General features: G+C 41.2%; 1 protein-coding gene across 8 annotated transcripts in view; it reads right to left on the reverse strand.

Annotated features, from left to right (window-relative positions):
* The window catches only part of USP45 (ubiquitin specific peptidase 45), an 81,040-nt gene that overhangs the window by 22,986 nt on the left and 34,197 nt on the right, over positions 1–23,857 (reverse strand). For 7 of the 8 annotated variants that reach the window (XR_014786634.1, XR_014786635.1, XM_084827168.1 and 4 more), the window contains 5 exons: positions 15,406–15,493; positions 8,102–8,183; positions 5,925–6,016; positions 4,083–4,139; positions 2,475–2,621 (listed from right to left, as the gene is read on the reverse strand). Coding sequence is in view for 6 of the 8 variants with exons in the window: in XM_084827168.1 (XP_084683294.1) it covers positions 2,475–2,621; positions 4,083–4,139; positions 5,925–6,016; positions 8,102–8,183; positions 15,406–15,493 (466 nt within the window). In the remaining 2 variants the exon portion in view is untranslated. The remainder of the gene's footprint in view (positions 1–2,474; positions 2,622–4,082; positions 4,140–5,924; positions 6,017–8,101; positions 8,184–15,405; positions 15,494–23,857) is intronic. The other variant, XM_084827170.1, reaches the window with a different exon arrangement.

The raw sequence follows: 23,857 nt of genomic DNA on the forward strand, positions 1-23,857 counted from the left end.
GATTGACACTGTCAGGCACCTCTTGAGGCCCAGACCCTAGTAGAGGGCCGACAGTCAATCCCTGGAGCCACCTGACCTTGATGTTTTTCCTTCTTGCTGTTGCTTCCCGTTCAACTGCTATCTGAGTGAGCGAGCAATGAGAGGAACAAGAAGAAGTAACTCCACACATCTTGTTGTGTATTTGGAAGGTAAAGCAGGTTAGACCCATATGGAGAGACAAGCAAATGAGCAGCAGCAACAGCAGCAAGGAGGTGGTGGGCCTACAGGAAGGGGAGGGCACCTCAAACCAGCACCTGGAACTAGCACTGACTTATTGGATACCCTGATGGCATCACTGATCATGATCACCACGGCCTTCTCATGGCTGTGCTTTCTTGCTCAGCCTGCATGGGAGCTGAAACAGAATGTTCTCCAGGAGAAGTATGGAAAGACCCTTGTCATGCTGGCCTCTAGGACCAAATCTTCAAACTTTGCCTTGGCACTTTTGCTGAATTTATTGCTCCTCAAAGGATTCCCCCTTTTCACCTCGAGTCCCTGAAATTCTGTTGTCCTAAGCAGCTGCCTCTAGGGGCTGTTATGTTAGGCCCACTCTGTGCAGTTGTCTAAATGCAGGCTGAGCACTCTCATTGTCCTCCCTTTTAAAATGGGGGCGGGGGGAGTCAGGAGGGGACATACCATAACTACTATTCCCCATCTTTTGCACATGGACTTGTTATGCTACCTACTACTACCTTGAATCAGGATGGAGATGTTTTCCATAAAGGCTAAAACATGGTATGGGCAGACTATGGATTAATTATCTCTCACTGTTCCTTAAAAAACTTTACCACTATGCAACTGGTGGCAGGACTTTGAAGGAGGCCCTATGTGACTGTCCAGCCTCTGAGATTGCTCTTCAGGGATGCTCTATTTTTAAAATGAAGTCTGGAAACTTAACTAAGGACAGTATCCAACAGTGTCATTTTGCAAACTCAGTAGCGCTAACGGAGCTCTGCTGAATCTTTCAGCTGCGCAAGCAGCTGCCCATTCTGCTTGCCTAACTAGTTGTGCAAGCAGTTGCACAACCAGTCGCACAACAGGAATGCATAACACAAGGACTCGATGGTCTTATAGGCCCCTTCCAACCCTACTATTCTATGGTTCTATGATTCATTGCACAAGAGTTATGCAAAACCACTTGTGCAATCATGCTTACACAAAAGTAACTTTAGTTGAATTCTTTTCTTGCACATAGTTCAAAACCTAGTTTCTGCTAGCGCAACATCACCAATACCAACAGAATGACACAATTGGATACTGCCCTAAGTATTCTCCAGACTTGCATGAATGCACAGAAGTAGGAAGTAGGAGATGTGCTAAGAACAAGAGTATCAAATCTGCAACACACACATAAGAACACACACAACATACTGTATATTCCTGGAAGGAAAAAAAAGGAGGGTGGGGGGATGAGAGAGAAAGAAGGAACAATGGTAGGGAGTGAAACATCAAATTTCATACACCGCAATGGAAACTATGCCATCCATTTATAAATATATGCTTCTAGACCTCGAGCAACAGTATTTTTGAAGTTAATAGACTGGGGGCGGGGGGTGAAATGGAGACAGGAAATACTGCCAGACTGCCCTTGAGGCAGCATGCTCACTACTCAGCTATTTAGCAAAACATGCTTTCATCCATTAGATGCTAAAGGATATATGTTACCAACATTCAATAATATAAAATGGCTGAAGATACTACGTTTTCTAAATAAATGACCTACCCATGAAAATGTCTTTCTTGTAAAATAATGTATAGTAGAATATTTGCAGCAGGTATATCAGCATCACACATACTATTAGCCTGGCATATCTGCAGCATGCCGTGCCACCATTAGGAAGAACCACGTTAAGAAACTGAACTATAGTGCTCAGGCCCTTGGGCCACTGGAGGCTGAGCACATCATGGAAGTCATGCTCCCAGTCTCCAAGGACACCATGCTGGCTGTACTTCTCCTACAGCACACCCTGCCAACTGATCCACCAAATGGCACTAATGCTGACTTGTCTTGTCTCCTGGCCAGCTCTGCACTGCCTGTAACTGCAGCCAGAAGCAAACTTGGACAACAGTGGAGGAAAGGGGGAAGGAGGGTAGAGAGAAAGGAACACATGTTTTACAAGAAGATTTTTTAAAAGCAAGATCATTTTTAAGCCCAATTTTTTTTTTTAACAACAATGCCCCCTCCACATATGTATAAATACACACACACTTTAGTTGCAGGAATATTTTTAAAACCTTGCAATTTCTCAATATGACATGATGGGCCCTGGAAGATAAGGTTTACATACTTCCAAAAATTTGTAAAACTGCTATAGATTCAAAGTGTGCTATCCAAACTGAGCCCCCAGCTACTCCAGATTCTTACAAAGAACTGTGAAATTTGTCTTAAGAGTATTTGAATTAATGCTCAGATCAGCATATTGCTACATCCTTACCTTGTCCTTTGTTAATGAATGTTTCCTAGACAGTTCTGATTGTTGATTATTCAGAGCAGTAATAGAAGAACAGCTGTATTGATCAACATCTGCTTCTCGTATATGTTTACCTTTACTTGTCCTTCCAAAAGTAACAGGTTTTGAGATCTAGAAAATAAGTGTAGATTTTAGGGTGCTACATATCATGTCTATAAATTTCTGTATAAAGGATCCTTCCCTCCCATCCACACTAAAATGGCCTGTGTTGGTTTATATCAAGGGTGGGCAACTTGTGGCCCTCCAGATGTTTTGGCCTACAGCTCCCATCAGCCCTAGGCAGCATAGCTAATGGTGAGGGGTAACGGGAGTTGTAGACCAAAACATTTGGAAAGACACAAGTTGCCCACTCCTGGGCTAAAGAATGCATTTAACATTGTTCTCTTCACGGAAGAAAAACCACATGATAAATATAACTGTATAGAAATATATCTGCCAGATAACATCCAATTCAAATCCTTCCAGTGACCACTGGCCTGTGGGACAATCATGGTGGCAAAAAGCAGGACAACCACATCTACAGGTCATACTCAAACATCTGATAAGGCTGGAGTTGTAGAGATTATAAACATAGGTTGAACTGGATTTAGGCTAATTCCAGTGTCATGAAACAGCTCAGATCTCTAGCCAGCTGAGGACCTGATCATCTGAAGAAAGTGTGTTCATAGGCCATCGTAATATTTGAGTACATTAGCTCATTCCTTTAGCTCACTTTAGCTCATTTAGCATAGGGAACCCGTGGCCATCCAGATGTTGTTTGTCTCCAACTCCCATGAACCCCAGCCAGCTTGGCCAATGGTCAGGGACGATGGGAGCTGTAGACCACCAACATTTGGAGGGCCACAGGTGCCCCACCTCTGCTTTAAGATGTAACAGATGTGGATAAACAATTTGTGTGTTTTTTTTCCTTTTCCCAGCACCAAACAATGTCAGGGTGCATAAGCATGAATCTGTGATAATGATACCTCTCTCAGTAATACAATTCAGATACTGCATGAGTTTACTGTGGATAAGTGCTTTCTACCAGAGAAATGCCGATAACTATTTGACAAGCATGACAACAAGTATAAGCAAGAGTATTGCTAATATTCTTCGCCTTTTCTATCAGATAAAATGAATTTATGCTGTCTGGTATAAAACAAGTGCATCATTTTACATATATACATATATACACACAGGGAAATGGCTAAACCAGGTATGTGGGAATCGACAATAAAAATGAAGATTATTTTATTGAAAAAATAAAACATTCATCTGACTTGAAGGACCCAATTCAACACAACCAGTCCACACATATTAAAAGGTTCTGAACATACACACATGTATATACATCTAATACTCAAGGCTGGCCCCACGTTGATCAGTATAGGCGGTCAAGTGAAGACAGTTCTGGCAGTACCAATATATATTTCAGGTAGGGAATGGGGAGCTTGCCAGTGGGTCCCAGAAATAATCTCATGGTCAACTGCTCCAAAGATCAGTTCGGTGAGAGTTCTGTGATCCTCAAACACAGCAGCAGCATGAAGTAAAAAATAGCAATTGTAGCTATTTATTAAATAAGTTGTTGCTTACCCTCTCTTCAATTATAGGGAGTGAAAGATCAATGAAAGGTTCCTTTACTGTGGAAATCTTAGAAAGGAATAAAAAAAACCAAATATCTCAGGTGGAATATGCAGCTTTTTTGGATCCAATCATATATCAAAAGTAGTGTCCAGCTAATGAAAGAATAGAACACACTTTAACTTTTTTCTTTATGCAACCAAGAACTTCAGAAAAATATTGTTCTGGAAATTGAGCAACCGTGATTTCATTTTTTAATTTAAACATAAACAATAAAACCGAAGTACAAACCTAATGCCAAAATTCAGAGTTAAGTAAGGTATTTTTTGGCTTGAGAACTAATTGGCAGGCATTTGGAACTTATTTTCTGATTGCATTAAAATAGTTAGATACTTAGGATTCTATCCAATGGGTTGTATCCAATGTTGGTCTAGCTTAAGTCCCTTTCATTTCAATTGTTCTATTCTAAGTAGGACTAACACTGAATACAACCCTTAATTTCAACATATAAATCTACATATATTTTGGTTTGTAGCGGATCCCTCTCCTCCAACTCACCAGCATCTGTCTAGGCCTCACCAACACAAAATCTCTGGCTATGGTTTATGCTAATAAGAGAGCTTTGGCTATTGAGCAGTACAGAAATGTAATAACTAAATAAATAAGCACAGAAGGCAGAATGAAATGTTCATGTTTCTAGAGGAGTCTCAATCATTAAAGTTTAAAGGTAGGCATTGTTTCTTTCAAAGTGATTTGAGTTCTGGGAAGCACTGATAAATTATTTCCAGATATTGAGAGTCAGGGTGGGTGGGGGATCAAAATCAAAAGTCCAGCTACAGCTGTGCAAGTGTGGTGCCTGCCAGGAGAATTCTAGAATTGTTGCCCATAGACAAGGATTCTGCATGTCCAAAATGCAGCCAAATTTTGCAGTTCAGGGCACCGGTTTCCAGCAACTAGTCCCTGCCAACGCTGGCAAGGGTATCTGAGCTGGAAACCTGCTTACCAGGATTGTAGCTAGCAAATGCCTGACACCAGCATGAGCAGAATTGCAAGGATGAGGCCACAATGATACAAAATAAATTGCTAATCTTTCTGGCACCCCAATCCTAGCCATATGCATGGATCAAGCTGCTTGTAAGGATTTGGCTCAATTACACGTTCTGCGACATTTTGTTGATGAAGTACTCAATGCACATGAGACTCAGTAATTTGTGGTGTAATAAGCCTTAGGATGGATTTGCCACTGTTGTTTTTCCCAGGAGATATCCTGGGAACAAATGGTGCAGTAGTTCACTCAGTTGTTGCAGGAAAGTAAATTCTCATTAAGAGCGATTCATTTTACAGGGATGTTCCAACATTGCAAGGAAGGTTGCCCACTTCTGTGGGAGCAGATCTGGCTCCAGTCTGTCAGTGTGTGTAGCAGGCTAGCACCCTCCCTAGGCCAACAGTCATACCCATGAGTACCTGAGTATACCACCTCAACATGGCAGACTGGAGTGCTTATTCACAAATAATTCTTATATTGCTCGTTGATGGTGCAACATAGGAGTATTCCAAAAGGAGGAGGAGGGGCAAGGAATGATCAGAATTGTCCCTCATTATGCTGGAAAGGAACTCGGCTGTATGAACAAGTTTGCAAGATAGGGCAAAAGCTATAGAAAGAGGAAGTTCTTTATTGGCACCAACTGATGGATACGATACATAAAACAAGAAGCCTATTCCAAATTCGAATTAAGTAGTTACAATGAGAATATATCATATATCTAAAGCGGATATATCATATCATCCAAAACACAATACATTCAAATCATTAAGTGATCATTCCCATAAAGAATCAAAATACCGGATACCTACATTTTCACATTCCTCACACATGATAGTGCTAGTCAATTCACCAACAAAGATCCTATCTATGAAGTTCATCTTCACACCCTCTCTTCCATATGCTGAAAAAACATTATCCTTTTAAAAATGTGGAAACACACACACACACACACACATACACACACACACACACACACATACATACATACACACACATATATATATATATATATATATTCTAAATATAACACAATTCATTCTAGGATTTTTTTTCTGAAAACATTCAGTCCATTGCAGGTGAACATCTACTGTACTATCAATAAATAATGAAGTTATGGTTTACATTCATCAGTGCTTAATACAATTATTGAGAGCTATTAATGGATAAAGTCAGTTTTGATGCCTGCTTCTGCTAGTTAGATAAGGCATATCTGCCAAAACAAGGATTAACTTACATATTATATGAATATATCTATCCATTTACCCGTAACACAATGGACATTTTACTACACATCAGCAGCACTACTGTACTCCCCCCACCCCCAGAGTAGTCTCCTTAACTGCTATAGAAATAACACAAGACTTCCCCCACAAATAAGTTCTGGATTTCACTATCTCAGTCTCAAGATTTTTTTAGTAATTTGTAATAAACTGTCAAATACAAATGCAGCCTTCCCCAACCTGCTGCCCTCCAGGTGTGTTGGACTACAACTTCTATCATCCTTAGACAGCACATAGTCCAATACATCTGGAGGGCACCAGGTTGGGTAAGGTTAAGCTAGTGCTTTATAAGCAGAAAATAAATTCATTGATAAGAAGATATTCCAAAAAAGATAGTGTTAGTATGCATACTTTGATCTAACTCATGCAGTTGTTAAGTCAGTCCTACTGGTTTCATCTGAACTTGTTTCCAAGTAAACGCATTTAAGGCAGGGGTGGGCAACTTGTGGCCCTCCAGATGTTTTGGCCTAAAATGTCCATCATCCCTCAACCATTGGCTATGCTGACTAGGGCTGATGGGAGTTGTAGGCCAAAACATCTGGAGAGCTACAGGTTGCCCACCCCTGGTTTAAGGTTACAGCCTTATAGCTCTATCCTACAGGTCATATATTGTATATTTATCCTGAACAAGATTTCACGGAGAAACCTCCAGATGGGTTTTGAGAGTTCAAAAGTGCAAGGGGACTGAGAAAAAGGGAAGGGGCAGTTACTATGGGCTGTAGCTATAGTAAACTCCCTTCCACTCCCTCCTCAAAAACACCATCTACTTTTTTCAGCTCTTGGAAAGCAGACACTCACAGTACAATCCTATACTTGCCTACTTAGAAGTAAGTCCCACTGAATTCACTCACTGGAGACTTACTCCCAGAGAAGTGTGTATAGAATTATTTCTTGCTCATTCTTGTTAGCATTCCCATTTTTGGTCTGGTACTTCAGCACCCATCTTAAGTATATTGGGCTGGATCCAGATTTAGCCATGCACATCAGAGCTGATAGAAGCTGACTTCCCTGCCCATCGTCCCCATGACAGCCTCTCCAACCTCCCTAAAAATGCTACACCAAGGGTGGAGGGGCTCTGCCAAATGGGGTAGGCTGTGGTGCAGGCAGAAGGGGAAGAAATCCCTGAAAATCACATGAAAATCCATGAGCTGATTTTCAAGTTCCCTCCCCTCCTCCCTGCACTGTAGCCTACCCCATTTAACAGGGTCCCCCAACCCTCTGTGTAGCATTTTCATGGGCTTGGAGTTGTCTTGGGGAGGAGGGCGCAGGCAAGTCCACTTCCACCAGCCCTGTTTCACATGCCTAAATCTGGGTCCAACTCAATATGTATAGCTGAGTGCTGTGCAATAAGCAGTATTCCCCCCCAAACATCTAAAGTTCTAGAATATGCTTTTTTATACAGGACTAATAGAGTCAAGAGAAAACCTAGGTGATCTAGATATTATTGCATGTGTAAAACAACCTGATCAGTGGAGTGTTTTTTGCATGTGCACTAGATGGCACCAGAATAATAGGCACAAGCTCTGTAAAAACAAAAAGCAAACACACTGAACTTCAGGACTTTAGAACTCAACTGTGATACTATTTGAAAGGAAATTAAAAATTCATGAATACACCATTGCATAAGCAAAATTCATTTGCATAAGCAAAATCAAATCAGACTCTATGCAATTAACATGAAAGAGCTTTGCTGAAGGATAGCATACCTTTGACTTTTCTTTTTGTCTCCTCATCGGCTGTTTTGGGGGTTGGATTATTGAATGCTTTTAAGATTGCAGCTTGTATGCGCTGTAACATAAATATTAGGCAATATTTTACTTGACAGAAGTTCAGTTAGAAGTTCGTTAAAAAAATATCAGATAGTAGCAGATGTTGACACGCACGGAGAATGCTTGACAGTACTGTTTCAAACACAGCCTCCTGTGGTTACTGAAATGTAACTTTAATCATTAACATGAAAGGTCTCCTCCCGCTACTCTCATTTTACAGAGATCTATGCTTTATCTTATTTACTGAAATATTTTTACACTGCCTTCAAAAGTAGGCTTTTGCTTTCTCAAGGTTGTTTACAAAATCAAAATATAGAAGAGTAAATATATAATACAGTTAACTAAAATAACAGCATTAAAATACCATTCCAGTACAAATAAAAATGAAAATATTTTTGAAACCTTTAAACCAGTTACAAGGTTGTAGAATGACTATCTTTTTCCTTCTCCAAAAAATCTAGAGAAACCTTGAAATGTTATGTAGGTTACATGAAAATGGAAACCCTAATTTAATATCTTTAATGGAAGCATACTGGTGTATTTACAAAGTCTTGAAATACATTGTTGCCAGCTTTCTAACATCAAGGGCAGCGACCTGAGTAACTAAGATTAGCTAGGTATCTTTGTGATGGGGCATTTGTTACAGTGCTTAGACTATGTGAACTGCTGATGTGGTGTACTGGCTGTGAACCAAAAAGTCCCCAATTCAAAAGTCACTGCAGCCTAAGCAGGCCAAACTAGATGTGAAGTTAAAATATATGAATGTATTTAACAGGTCTAGGTGGAACAGGGGGAGGGCTAATCAGGACTGTGGTGCATGGGGGGATTTAACCGTTCACCCCACTGTCCATGCATTGGGGCATGTCTGCAGAGTGCGCTGTATACATGTTGAAGTCCTCCCATGATAGAACACTGCCTGATAAGAGGAATAACTGGATAGGACTTCTCTCTCAGCCTTATCCACCAATCTGCAATTCTCCCATGGTAGAACACTGCCCGATAAGAGGAATAACTGGATAGGACTTCTCTCTCAGCCTTATCCACCAATCTGCAATTCTCCCATGGTAGAACACTGCCCGATAAGAGGAATAACTGGATAGGACTTCTCTCTCAGCCTTATCCACCAATCTGCAATTCTCCCATGGTAGAACACTGCCCGATAAGAGGAATAACTGGATAGGACTTCTCTCTCAGCCTTATCCACCAATCTGCAATTCTCCCATGGTAGAACACTGCCCGATAAGAGGAATAAGTGGATAGGACTTCTCTCTCAGCCTTATCCACCAATCTGCAATTCTCCCATGGTAGAACACTGCCCGATAAGAGGAATAACTGGATAGGACTTCTCTCTCAGCCTTATCCACCAATCTGCAATTCTCCCATGGTAGAACACTGCCCGATAAGAGGAATAACTGGATAGGACTTCTCTCTCAGCCTTATCCACCAATCTGCAATTCTCCCATGGTAGAACACTGCCCGATAAGAGGAATAACTGGATAGGACTTCTCTCTCAGCCTTATCCACCAATCTGCAATTCTCCCATGGTAGAACACTGCCCGATAAGAGGAATAACTGGATAGGACTTCTCTCTCAGCCTTATCCACTAATCTGCAATATAGGGATAGTGACACAGGCCTACCATACAAGGCTGTTAAGGATTACTGAGACAATGAATGTGAAGTTCTTTGGACACTCTACATTATTAAAGATCGTGTCACCTGAAAATCCATTTTTCAAGCATGTTGATTAGTCCTGTCACATGCTGCAATATGTATATTTTGTCAAATTTACTTCCCTCTTTCCTGGCAGGGCTTACTATGGAAGGATTACTGCTTGAGTCAAGCATACATGGGGGCATTGATGAGGGCAAGAAAATGGGGGGAAAGACCTACACATCAAAGGAGGAAAACAAAATTTAAGACAGAAAGTGAACAAGAAGAGAGAGCTGAAGGTCACTTTATGTCACTTTAGACTTGTTGGTAGGTGGAATTCACTACAAAGCCAAAACTGCACAAGTGAATTATGAAAGACGGGGTGGAATTCAGTGTGTTCATACTGGGCCCTCTTATTTTGGTTTGAAATAAATTAAATTGTAATATGGATATTACTTCATCTTGGATTAATCTTCCTGGGAACGTAATTTGTTTTTTTAAAAACGTTAAGGACATTCACTTAAGTTACAAATACAGCTAAAATCTGGAGCTAAAATCTAGGTCCTAATATTATTTATTTATTACATTTACATCCCTCCTTTTTTCTTCGCAAGGAACCCAAGGTGACTTATATAATCCTCCTCCTCTCCATTCTATCCTCACAAAAATGCTGTGAGATAGGTTAGGCTGAGAGTCACTGACTGGCTCAAAGTCACCTAGTGAGTTTCAGAGCTGAGAGGGGACTAGAACCCAGATCTCCTGAGTCCCACTCCAACACTCTAACCACAAAACAAAACTGTGTAGTGGTGTGTGTGTCCGCCCGCACACATGCGCGTGCATTGGAGATAGCTAAAACTACATCCGAATACTATCAGTCTTAACATGTGTCAACATAGCATTCAATGGGAACAGTTAAATAGCGCACATGTAGCCAGACATTTTACAACAGTAATATTTCTTCCAACCATTAGTACAGCTCAGTAGTGATTTACTGCATCTGTCAATACAATACATCAGAAAAAACAAAAATACCATCGTATTTATAACTTAGAAATGTTTATGAGTGTACCTGCTCCATTTATAAATCAGGAACCCAAAAGCACTGTGATGAATGCATTTTGAAATATTAACTCTGCAGGAACGAGTGTATCAAGTGATGCTTTCTACTTCACAAGTATCTGACCTGGCTAGTGCCTCAAGCCACTCTTTGTTCATCTTAAATCCAACAATATACTAAAGAGCACTAATCAATAAATAACTCGGCAAGTTGGATACCATAAATGGGTTGAAGGCCATAAGCGACTCCCGTTTTGTTGGGATGAGTGCGTTGAACCATTTATTTAGGTCAAAGAAAGACATAGTCTTTGAAGGGTTTGGGTGCAGCTAACAATGGCATCAGACATTAATCAATCAGCAGCAGGATTTAAATACTTCAAGCCCTGGTGTGAAGCATCTCCAGTGCACAATGCTGGAAAAAGCAAACACTCTGCAAGTATTGACTGTTTCCTTCTTTTTAAAGGTTCACTTACATGCATTAATGTATTTCAGAAGGATGCAAATACAAAACAGACACACCAAAAGTTAGACACAGGGAAGCATTCCAAATGAAATGCCAGAAATAGAATATCCGTATGAGCAAAAAAACTGAAGGCACCTTAGAACCATCTTACAGGGTACAACAAGCACGACTAAATAGCAATAAATACTCCCTGGACTCAGAAAACAACTTAATTAATACACTTTAAACAGTCTCTATATTTTGAAGGATCAAACAAAGGTGATATCAGGATTTTCTAATATGTATTTCAAGTTACACATAAAATTAGATGGTTTGGATAGAAAGTTACTATAGGGGGAAAGTGTGTGTGTGTGTGAGAGTGACTATTTGCCATTTTAGCAAGACCAACTTAAACTTTACACTCAGAGTAACTACATTTAAGAGCAGCATGAAAAAAGGGAGGTTAGTGCCTATAATCATTTTTAAAGGATTCTGGTGGCAGACAGATTGCTGCAAGCTTCCTTAAAAGAAAAAAAATGGTAGTGACACTCCCTAACAATAGCACGATTAACAGCTGTGGCGTTCCCATGAAAGACAATGTTGCTCATGTTTGTTTCAGACTGGCACAACTGTCACTGCTCACAAGATTGACCAGATCCACAAAACTGACATTCTCAGTATGTCACAGCGTCTACAGACCCGAAAGGGGAGGATAAGGGGCAGTGGATGGGGGGAGCCCAACAGCTTTTACTAGTAATGTCCTTGCTGTGAAGCCTGAGGTGATAAAGCCCCTGTTCATACCACTGAATCATTACAGCAAAACATGGATTTAACGGATATCAAGGGTGTGATCAACATTTGCTTCCCCATAGATAGAAATGGACTGGGGAAGGACCACTCAGCAAGTTTTCTTTTTGTAGTTTAAGTAAGGGCAGAATGCAGAATTATTGGCTTGTGATTAAAGGGCAATTGTGTATGCTAATTTCGATTTATTTATTCTAACAGTATTAGCTAACAGTAGTATAGAAGCAAACAGTTTCTTGCTACAGAGTTACATAAAAGATGAAAAAGTGTTTCAGAGAATTAATGCCATGAGAAATTCTTCATTCAATCATATCCTGCATTTCACAAAGCGGCTTGCAAACAATAAAGGGGTTTGACACAAACACATATAAATATACAAAAACAGTACTATTAAAACTGAGGAAATTAAGCCAAGTTTTAGGTTGCCAAGAGCAGGTAACACTTATTAAGTTCCTACTCAAGACAGGCCAGTTTGAATAATTAAGTTTTTAACATTTCTTATAGGCCTGCACCATAGGTGTAAGGAGCAAGCAGCAAGAAGGAGGTTCCATAACTGAGAGGTCACCACTGGAAAACCCCTGCCACTTGTACTCATCAATCTAGCTGTTCTAACTGGCTGGCACATGAACACAGCCCCTGATAATGGCATACGGGCATCACATGAGTGAAGGTGATTCTTTCCACACTGTTTAAGGTTTTAAAGGTAATAACTAGCACTTTGAAATCAGCCTTCAAACAAATTCATAACCAATGTAATTGGTTACTGAGAAACATACTCAGATTTTCTGTCCATATCAGCATCCTTGCAGCTGCATTCTGCACCAATTGGAATTTCTGAATTAGCCTCAAAAACAGCCCAATATAAAGTGCATTACAGGAATCCAGTTTAGAGAAAACTAGGGAGTGGGTTACTGTGAGTATGATAAAAAAATAACACCATACAACATCTAAAGAACTACTATTTGTTCTGAAAGTAAAATTTTAACATATCTAAAATGTGCACACAACAACCAGAATATTTGACATTGTTTAACCTATATATTACTAAGAAAAGGATGTAGTATAGATACTTCCTATACTATAAGACCCTAATCATATAGATCCAAAGCTGAACTTCTTTGTCACCAGAACATAAACAATCTTGTTTTCCCGTGATAATCTGCTAAGGGCCCTTTGATGAAAGCAAAACATGTTCTTTTATGGTACATCCAAACAGGACTGTATGCATCCCATCCCATTTGTTTATTAACCAGCTAAACCTAACCCAATGTTACATAGGCAGAGCTCTAACACATAGGTTTTATTCTGGCTGTATTTTTATATTGTGCTTTTAATGCTTTTAATGCTTTTATATTTTATATTGTTTTACCTTGCACTTTTTGGTTTTAACTTTTGTGAACCACCCAGACAGCTTCAGCTATTGGGCGGTATAGAAACAAACAAGTCTTTGAGGAAGACCCAAAGATGAAGCAGGCAACTTCCACATTGACTCACGCCACATAAGATTTGTCTTACTGATAAACTGACAGTCAATATCCCCTGGCACTCCAGCAAGTTTTTGCTCCAAGCGTTGTCCATATTTGCCTTGTACAAAGATATCCAAGTCTTTGAGCTACAAATCAAGGATTCCACAAGCTGTACACCAAACAACTAGATAGCACAGTGAATACTCAGGCCTTGCTGAAGCTAAGCAGGTGTGTGCTTGATCAGTGGCCGGCCAGCTGCCTATGGGAAACCCACAAGCAGGCCATGAGTGCAACAGCACCCTCCTGCCCATGTTCCCCATCAACTGGTGTACATAGGCATACTGCCTCTGATACTCAGCATATAGCCATTAGGACTGGTAGCCACAGATAGCCTTGTCTTCCATGAATTTGTCCAATCCCCTTTTAAAGCCATCTAACTGGTGGCCATCACTAAATCTTGTGGAAGTGAAATCCATAAACAGAAGCTTCCATTTTATTTTTTAATTTGAAAGCACCACAGAGGCCCAATTCAGATCTAGACTGTGGCACAAGGGGAAGAGGGAGGGATTAACCTTTCACTCCATGTCACTGAAATCACACCACCACCATCCCAGAAGGTGCCATTTCTTCACCCTCCACTTCAAAAGAAAAAAAAGGGAGGTGGAGGTCTGATTACTGCAGACTTGTGCTCCAAAGTTTTGCCACTGACTTACAGAAGTTGAAGATAGGGCTGCGGCTGCACACACCTAAGATGTTACCACCCTTTTGTTAGTTATAATAGTGTAATGTTTTCAAATGTTTAAATTATTCATTATTTTATCTGGACTGTTACATTGTTATGTTGTATTTTAATGTGAACTGCATAGGGATTTTAATATATTAAGTGGTAGAGAAGTATCCTAATAATAAAAATAAAATAAAGGTATCTTAAATGTACAGCTGAACATGTACAGATGTGAAAAACAAATGCACTGTACAAGTACATTTGTTCCAGGAGCCAGACTTGACTATGGCTCCCTGCTGAGTACATACTTGTTGGGAGACTGAAGTTTGGACCAGGATAATATGCGAAATAGCTTCTAGATTTAGTATATTAACACTACAATCCTATACATGTCTGCTCAGAAACAAGTGCCATTGAGTTCAATGGAATTTACTCCCAGGTAAATGTGTATAGGATTGCAACCTTAGTGTCACCGTTTTCTCTTGTGAAGCAGTACTGCAACAAGCAATTTTAGTGCTCCTATTATGTGCCTTCAATAACCTACTACCATATAAGAATTGAAGACAGCAGTGTACAAGAAAATTATTTGAGAGACTCACTGAACAGAATGCAATATATTAGAGTAAATCTTAGGTTTGATTTGCAGAACCACTCCTCACAGCAATCGTGTGACAGCATAGTAGCTTATACTGAGTCAGACCACTGGTTCATCTAGCTCAGTATTGTCAACACTGACTGGCAGCAGCTCTCCAGAGTTTCAGGCAGGAGTTTTTCCAGCCCAACCTGGAGATGCTATGGATTGAACCTGGGACCTCTGCACACAAAGCAGGTGCTCTGCCACTGAGCCATGGCCCCTTAATAAGTGTGAGGAACCCTACTACTAATGGCTGCTGTTTGCCCCTGATGAACTGATGACTGTGCCAAGAGCAGCAATGTAACAAATGCTTCGACTGACCGGAGTATCATACAATAAACCACAACTGATCATGCGAAAAAGGGCAAATCATTTTCTTATTATAAAGCATACAATAGTGTTGAGTATGTTTTTTAAAGTAAATTAAGCCTACTAGGTTCTTACTGAAATAGAAATGCTTCACCTTTGTTTCTTCTATTCTCATTGCATCCAGCAAATAGTGGAGAACTTCTTGGCTGTCCTGTTGTTGAAATCCCTTAAACCGAGGAGCCCTGAATAGAGGGGGAAAAGGATAAGTCTCTGGCGGAGAAGCTTTTAGGCTTAATAATAAAATCCTGTGCTTCGTAAAATAATTTACATACAAGAGTGTGCTTGCTAAGGGAAAAAAGAGATGCAACACCAAGAAACAGTGATATACGTAAGTGAAAGGGAGCAGGGAGGACAAACCATGTAAGGCTGGCTTTGTTTTCAGAAAGACTGCAACCTGGGACTTGGTTGAGAGGGGGCAAACCTAACCTTCACCTAGATAGCACCACAGCCTTCTCCAACATGGGTACAACTTCCATCAGTCTCAGCTATCATAGCCAATGGTCAGGGATGATGGGAGTTATAGTCCAAAACATTTGGAGGCACCAGGTTGGGGAAGGCTGAGGTAGGGTCACCACCAGTGTCGGGAAGCTGGTTTAGCCCCATCACAATGGTGCTTCAGTGGTGTTACTTTCTCCAATATAAGGGCTGTCATTCATTCCCTTTGACAAAAAATAAAATGCTGCCATGGTGGCAAAACTGACTGACCCCACCACCCCTGAGAGCACATGGCCTGACTCAAACCTACAGAGACCTAATGGGAATAGAGAGTCACAAAGAGTCACACCCAGAGTCATTACTATAGCACACATGCCTAAGCCAGGGCCCCTCCAGTATACAAGCTCCCTCTCTCCACACAGACCACTCACTATAACCACAAGCATTTCTTTAGTTCCAATAAAACAAACTTAGGGTTGTAAAAGTACTTGATTTTGGTATATCGAGACGAACGACTTTCAGCTATGCAGCAATTACTGGAAAGTATATGAAGGCTAATTTTAAAAGCCTTACAAACGAACAGAAGATGCTGCTTGCATCTTTATCCACAATAGTAGTATGTATGTATGCATGTATGTATGTATTTATTAAATTAATTAATCGCCCATCTGGCTGGTCACCCAGCCACTCTGGGCGATGTACAAACATATAATAAAACAGTTTAAAACAATAAAATTCTACAATAAAAACATTTTCTAAAATATCTTAACCCACCCCAAATGCCTGCCTGAACAACCACATTTTTAATGCACGGTGGAAGCTCATTAAAGAGGGGGCATGGCGGAGTTCCACTGTGTCAACATAGTCCTGTGTAGTACTGTGTCAACATATCAGCGAAGCAGACATGGAACATTTTCATGAACAAAGATGAATGCATACCCTACCATTTATTTTAATAGCACAATATCAGACGCTTAATGAAAAGTCCAAATACATTTTAGCTCACTGTTACCAGCATAACTCCTACAGAGACATTCTCCTTTCCAGAAAAAGACCATGAGTTGAACTACCAAATGCTTCAGTGGGACTTCTGAAGTATCCGTTCCTGTAAATGTTTTTAAAATCTGCCAAGTCAAGGGGTCTGCATATTTTAATACACACACCTCTGGTGCTGCCCTTGTTATTTTACAGTACATACTCCTTTGAGTTTATCCTCCTTTATGGGATCTGGAATCAGCACGAGAAGATGGGAGCCTACTTGGGAATCATGGCAAGGACACAGAGGGCACCTGCTGATTTGTATTAAGTATAACAAATTAAAGAGACAAGGAATTTTAGACCTAACTTTGTATCTTAATAATCTTCTTCTCCAAGGAAGAAGACAGTTAGCATGGGGAAAATATATACTGAATGGGAAACTAGAGTTGATTTGATCCTCTTGCCTAGTTTGGAATTTGCCTTAGCTATATGCTGGTCTGCTTGGTAAACACGCTAACCACGTTGCTAAGGAATTTAAAGGAAGCTCTGAAAGAGGACCCTATAGAAAACCCATAATCTGGTCTTATCCTGTGGGCAGGATAAGGGATATTAAAAAGACATGGGAGTGTGATGGCACTACCTCTGAGGAAAATATACAAGGGGTGTCTTGCAATCTCACATGTTAAAGGTATAGACATACCAGTTTGCCACACCCTTGCCCACCAGAGACATAAACACAGATGCACAGCCTTCCACACACAAAGGCCCCCCACCTATGAAAATCGCCCCCCCCCCCCACACACACACACAAAGAAGCTGTGTGTGTACTAAGCTTCTTAGGAATCATGGAGGAACCCTGGCTTCTTAGCATGGGACAACACTCTAGCAGCCCTACTCTCTATGGTCAGCTCCACAAATGTAGTTGCTAGAGTGTCATCTAGCATATGCTCTAGCAGTCATGGTCATAGACAGGACCGTTGCTTGAGCACTGCTCTCTCCATCAAAATTGTGTGACAGGCTGCAAATCAGCAGCAGCACGAGGTTTGGACAGTGGAGTGGCTAAGGCACTCAGAGGGTCACGGGAGAGACCTCCCCCCGTGAGGGACACATGTTGCTCACAGGCTGTCCATACGTGCATTAAGTTAAGAAATGCTTCACATCACCTGTCTTTACTTTTTATGGATGCAGACCATCTTCAAAATGCACCCATTGTTTAATACAGAACTCACTTTAAAAAAAATACACACATTTTATAGACGGTTCTAAACTAATGTTGAAGAGCATTCATAGTGCAAAGCTGTAGGTTGCTAACTCTGCTAATAACATTTGCCCAAGTAAGACTACAGAATACAAACGTGATAAATATGCATTATCGAGCTTTTAAAATAATGACTCACCTTGCCACTGTGGTGAAATAAGAATTGCCTCAAGGCGACCAGGCAAGGAAGCTTTATGAAGTTTGATTTTTATTTGTTTTAGGCCTAAAGAGACTGATATAGGTATGTATGGACAGGCAGGCAAGTAACATCTGTGGATGTTTACTTGCAAAACTGAAATGTAGTCAGAATCTGACCACTTCTAAAATGGACCATAACACACCCTGCAGAGTAGCAGACATTCTTATCTAAGCTGTCCCTGAAAGGCTGACATGCTATCTCATTAGAAGTCAAAAATGAAAGTTGCTTGTAAATACCAGCAAATGTCCATCACCGCTTCTTTGTACCGAGAAGTGGAGCAGGGTACGTGCAGAACTGTTGTCTGCCCTACTCGGTGTACAGTGCAGAGTATAATTGACAGAACAGAGCTCAGGGTGATGTTTAATATAATCTGAATATGAAGAGAAAGAACGTATTTCCTGCTTTGCTCAGTTCTATCTTTTAAGAAAGTTATAAGAAGGGGGTCCAATTTTTATTGCAGCCTAAGGAAAGATGTTCTGAACAGTCGGAAGAACACAGGAGTTTTCAGGGTATGTCAGCAACTTACCCTGTATATATTAATTTCATTTGTCATTTTCTCAGACAAGGCCTTTTCAGTTGAGACCTTATACATCTACCTACGTTAGTGAGTGCAAGAGGAAAAATATATATACAAAAGGACTGGGGGGGGGGGGGAGAATATGGCAGAAAAAAGACACAGCCTGGAAGTGCTAGAGACCAAAATGGGTCCCATGCTACAGAACAAATGTCTCTCACATTGCCCAAAGCTCTCTGAAAGCTACTCCTCTGACACTCTCCTGATCACTAACAGCAGCACTGCTTTCTGGGATTGTTAAGGCCAGGAGTAGGCAACCTGCAGCTCTCAGCCTAAATTTCATGCAGCCTTTGGCCTACTTTCAAAATTCTTCGGCAAGCAATCAGTTCAGAACTCAAGCATGAGTGATCTGTTCCTGCCACAGCAGCTGACTGGGGGGGAAGAGAGAACGAGAAAGGGGGGGCAGAAAAAAGCCCCCACACTCTGGTGGCTTCAGCTACCCAGTGCAGGCATTAGTCTCATAAGAACATAAAAAGAGTCATGATGGATCAGACCAAAGGCCTATCGAGTCCAGTATTCTGTTCCCACCATGGCCAACCAGATGCCTATAGGAAGTCCACTATGGGACATGAATGCAATCCCACCCTCCCACTTGTGTTCCCCAGAAACCGGCATACAGAGGCAGACATCCTCCAATACTGGAGGGACACAGCACAACTCGGGGAAAGGCAATGGGGTTCTCTAGGCTCAGTGCAGAGAACCACATGGCACCACAGCTATTATTCCATTTTCATAATGCTCAAGCCCAAGAATGATGGAAGTGCTTGAGTGTGACCAAAGTGGAGAACTGTCTTTCATACTTATGATGCTGGATTCCATGGGGGTGGGCTGGAGAGGATAATAATTCAGGCAGCAATCCAAGGGACATTTATCTGGAAGTAAGCCCCAATGAACACAGTTTACTCTTCTGAGTAAACATGCAAAGGATTGCGCTGCCTGACACCTTTTCTTTAATTGTATCAAACCTGCCAAACAGTCACTCGATAAAATCTGTCCATACAGTGCACCAGCTCAGAATTCACAAGGGAGATTGCTTGTACAAAAGTCCCTGTCCCCACAAATACAAATATTGCCATCCATGTTAAAAGAGACAAGTCTTTAGCCTAACCCCCCTTGTGATGCATTAACTTCCAAATGGGGCACAATTTCATACAAGCAAGCAATTCAGTAAATTCTGAGATAGTACAAATCTGTGAATTAACTTTGCCATGAATTCCTGCAGCCTGTCATGTTACAAGTTAAACTGTGTGTTAGTCTTGGTTTTTCTTACTATTTTAAACATTTTCACAGCCCATTTTATCACCAGTGCACAATTATGACATGCTAGCCCATGAACAGAGGCAAAGTTAAAACGTTACTTAACATTTTAATATGTAAAATAGCAAATATCAAGTGCAGAGGCGTTGTTATGCAGAGGTCACCTGGGTACGGACCCCGGATCTTGTGAGCTGTCCTAATTGCCATTTTTTTTTTACATTTTCCCATAGATTTGCATTGGAGAACAAAAATGGCCATAACTTTTTTAGGTTGTATGATAAATACATGAAATCAGGAGGCTTCGTAGCCCCCATGGAGCTGATTGAATATGCCAAATATCAGGAAGTTAGGTCCAGTGGCTTTTGTGCTAATCACAGGTAAAATTTGCTATTTTCAAGAAAATCTGTCAAAGCAAAGAGCTATAATTTTTTTGTGCTTCCACATACGTGCATGGAATTTGGGGACCTGTCAGCCTCCATAGAGCTGACTGAGCCTGCCAAAGTTCAGACAGTTAGGTCCAGTGGCTTTTGCACTAGCCATGCAGAAAGTTTCCTTTTCTCTAAAGACTTAAAAAAAAGTAAAATCTGTCAAGCCACCCAGGGGATTATGGATCCTAATCAGAAGGTGTTTAAGGTGACCATTCAAAGGTCACTATCCCTGGTGTAGGTTGTTGTTGTTTTGAGGTGCAAAAAACCTCTCCCCCCATCTTTTCTGCTCTTACATGCCCACTGTTGGGAGCTTTCCTGCAATTAAATTTTGAAGAGGGAGAAGGAAGGGAAGAAAGAGCTCCATGTGAAGTACTGGTATTTCACACAGTATCTGATTTTACTGCCCCAAACTGGAACCTTTGGATTCTGCAGAAGTTTAGTAGCTTCAGTACAGCAAAGGATCCAATCAGCCTACACAAACGTCTTTCTCCCCCTCCACTTGAATTTCTCCTAAATAGCTGTAGGACTCAAATAACCCCAAAGGGAGGGCTAGGACTATGTGGCGTCACGAACGAGAAACTGCTGGGGCTTTTAAATAGGTTCTACAATTTTGAAAAAGCTAGAAAAAGCCCTCAGTCACCTCACCTCATAAAGTTCATTTAAGTATGTGCAATCCTTACAAACCCTCCACAGGCTCCTAAATTCCTCTGAAGTACTACATCTCTGAAAGGAGCCACTTGGCTTAGGGAATTCTCTCTACACCCCACCCCCATGCACATTTCCAATCACTGTTCTTCTTTTCTTCTTCCCTCCCCTATCCCGTTCTTTCTTTCTCTTCTTTATTCCACCCAGAGCACATCTTGGGGAATTCTTAAAGAGAATTCTCTTTGGCGGGCAAGAGAAGTTCTGAACTGTATTTGACTTTATACAAACAGACAAGAGGATTGGTTTTTCTCCTTCTCCTCACTCAAGTCTTGGAGAAGAGTGGGTTCACATGGTCACAGAGAAACAAATCTGGGGCTGCTGCCCTGCTACACCAGGATGCACTATCCAGACTACTGTTTGTCTGTTGCCATTATCCAGCAATAGGAAGGGCTGTAGCTCAGTATCAGAGCACACACTTGGCATGCAGAAGGTCCCGGGTTCAATCCCCAGCATCTCCAGGTAGGGCTAGGAAAGAATGCTGCCTGAAACTTTGGAGAGCCGCTGCTGCCAGTCAGTGTCAATAATACTGCGCTAGATGGACCCAGGATCTGACTCATTATAAGGCAGCTTCCTATATTCCTATGAAGAGAAAGCGTTAATTTAAAAAATAGGAGGTTTCGGTTTGTTTTTTAAGGGGGAGGGGAGATAAATATTGCTAATTTATGCAATCCTACGTATGACTACTGAGAAGTCCCATTATGTTTAATGAGGCTTACCCTCAGGAAAGTGTGCATAGGATTCCAGCACAAGTCACTTTTACAGGGAGGTTTGCACCTTGATGTTCTGCATGTTTACTCAGAAACAAGTTCTGAGTTGTGAGAATGGTACTGAAAGCTTAATACAGTGCCTACCCAATTCTGTCTAATGAATTGACTATCCTTTCAGCTCAGTCCTATACATGTTTTGTCATTTGTGGGTTTGGGGGGGGGGGTTGCATGAACTCTAGCTTTTGTGGTGAGGGAAAGGCACTTAGTACATGCTCAGAGTTTCTCCATAACTTAGCCCTAGTTTTGAAAACAGACTCATTGGCTGAATCCTGGTGAAGTCTTGGCACAAATGAAGTTATGGGGAGGAATATACAATGAGAGCTTGTGCATAACAAGGAGGAGATAGAGAGGAGTTGCACAAAACAAGACATCTGTTTTTATGAAGAGTTGATGGAGGATGGTAGGATGAGGAGGGATGGTTTTGGGGGGGAATAGAATTGGTAGGGGGAGAATGTAAGTGCCCAGTGGTGAAAGAAAAACATTCTGCACATGCTCAGAGGTACTCTGTATTTAAGAACATAAGAAGAGCGGTGCTGCATCAGACCAAGGTCCATCTAGTCCAGCATTCTGTTCACACAGTGGCAGATCAGGTGCCCATAGGAAACCCACAAGCAGGACATGAGTGCAATAGCACCTTCCCACCCATGTACCCCTGCTGCTAACATTGGTGAAATGTAAATTCTAGTAATTCTAAATTTGCATGCATGTACAGTCAGAGATTAAGAAGAGGTGGAAAGAATACACAGAAGAACCATACAGGAAAGATCTTAATGTCCCTGATAGCCATGATAGTGCGGTCACTGAACTTGAGCCAGACATCCTCGAGAGTGAAGTCAAGTAGGCCTTAGGAAGCATTACTAACAACAAAGCTAGCGGAGATGACAGTATTCCAGCTGAGCTATTTAAAATCCTAAAAGATAATGCTGTTAAAGTGCTGCACTCAATATGGCAACAAATTTGGAACACTCAACAGTGGCCACAAGACTGGAAAAGGTCAGTTTACATTTCAATTCCAAAGAAGGGCAATGCCAAAGAGTGTTCAAACTACCGCACAATTGCGCTCATTTCGTATGCCAGCAAGGTTATGTTCAAAATCCTACAAGCTAGGTTTCAGCAGCATGTGAACCAAGAACTACCAGAAGTACAAGCTGGGTTTCGAAGAGGCAGAGGAACTAGAGATCAAATCGCCAACATTCGCTGGATCATGGAGTAAGCACGAGAATTCCAGAAAAACGTCTATTTCTGCTTCATTGACTACGCTAAAGCCTTTGATTGTGTGGATCACAACAAACTCTGGCAAATTCTGAAAGAGATGGGAGTACCAGACCACCTTACCTGTCTCCTGAGAAACCTGTACGAGGGTCAAGAAGCAACAGTAAGAACCGGACATGGAACAACCGATTGGTTCAAAATTGGGAAAGGAGTACGACAAGGCTGTATATTGTCACCCTGCTTATTTAAGTTATATGCAGAGCACATCATGAGAAACACCGGGTTGGACAAATCACAGGTCGGAATAAAGATTGCCAGGAGAATTATCAACAACCTCAGATACGCAGACGATACCACCCTTATGGCAGAAAGCGAAGAGGATCTAAAGAGCCTCTTGTTGAGGGTGAAAGTGGAGAGTGCAAAAGCTGGTCTGAAACTCAACATCAAAAAAACGAAGATCATGGCATTTGGTCCCATCACTTCCTGGCATATAGAAGGAGAAGAAACGGAAGCAGATGGTGACAGTAGCCATGAAATTAAAAGACACTTGCTCCTTGGGAAGAAAGCTATGGCACACCTAGACAGCATAGTAAGAAGCAGAGACATCACCTTGCCGACAACAGTCCGTCTAATCAAAGCTATGGTTTTCCCAGTAGTAATGTATGGCGGTGAGAGCTGGACTATAAGGAAGGCTGAGTGCCGAAGAATTGATGCTTTCGAACTGTGGTGCTGG

This window comes from Heloderma suspectum, chromosome 1 (assembly GCF_057233095.1).
Source record: "Heloderma suspectum isolate Gila_16-S chromosome 1, 16-S_ref, whole genome shotgun sequence".
NCBI lineage: Eukaryota > Metazoa > Chordata > Lepidosauria > Squamata > Helodermatidae > Heloderma > Heloderma suspectum.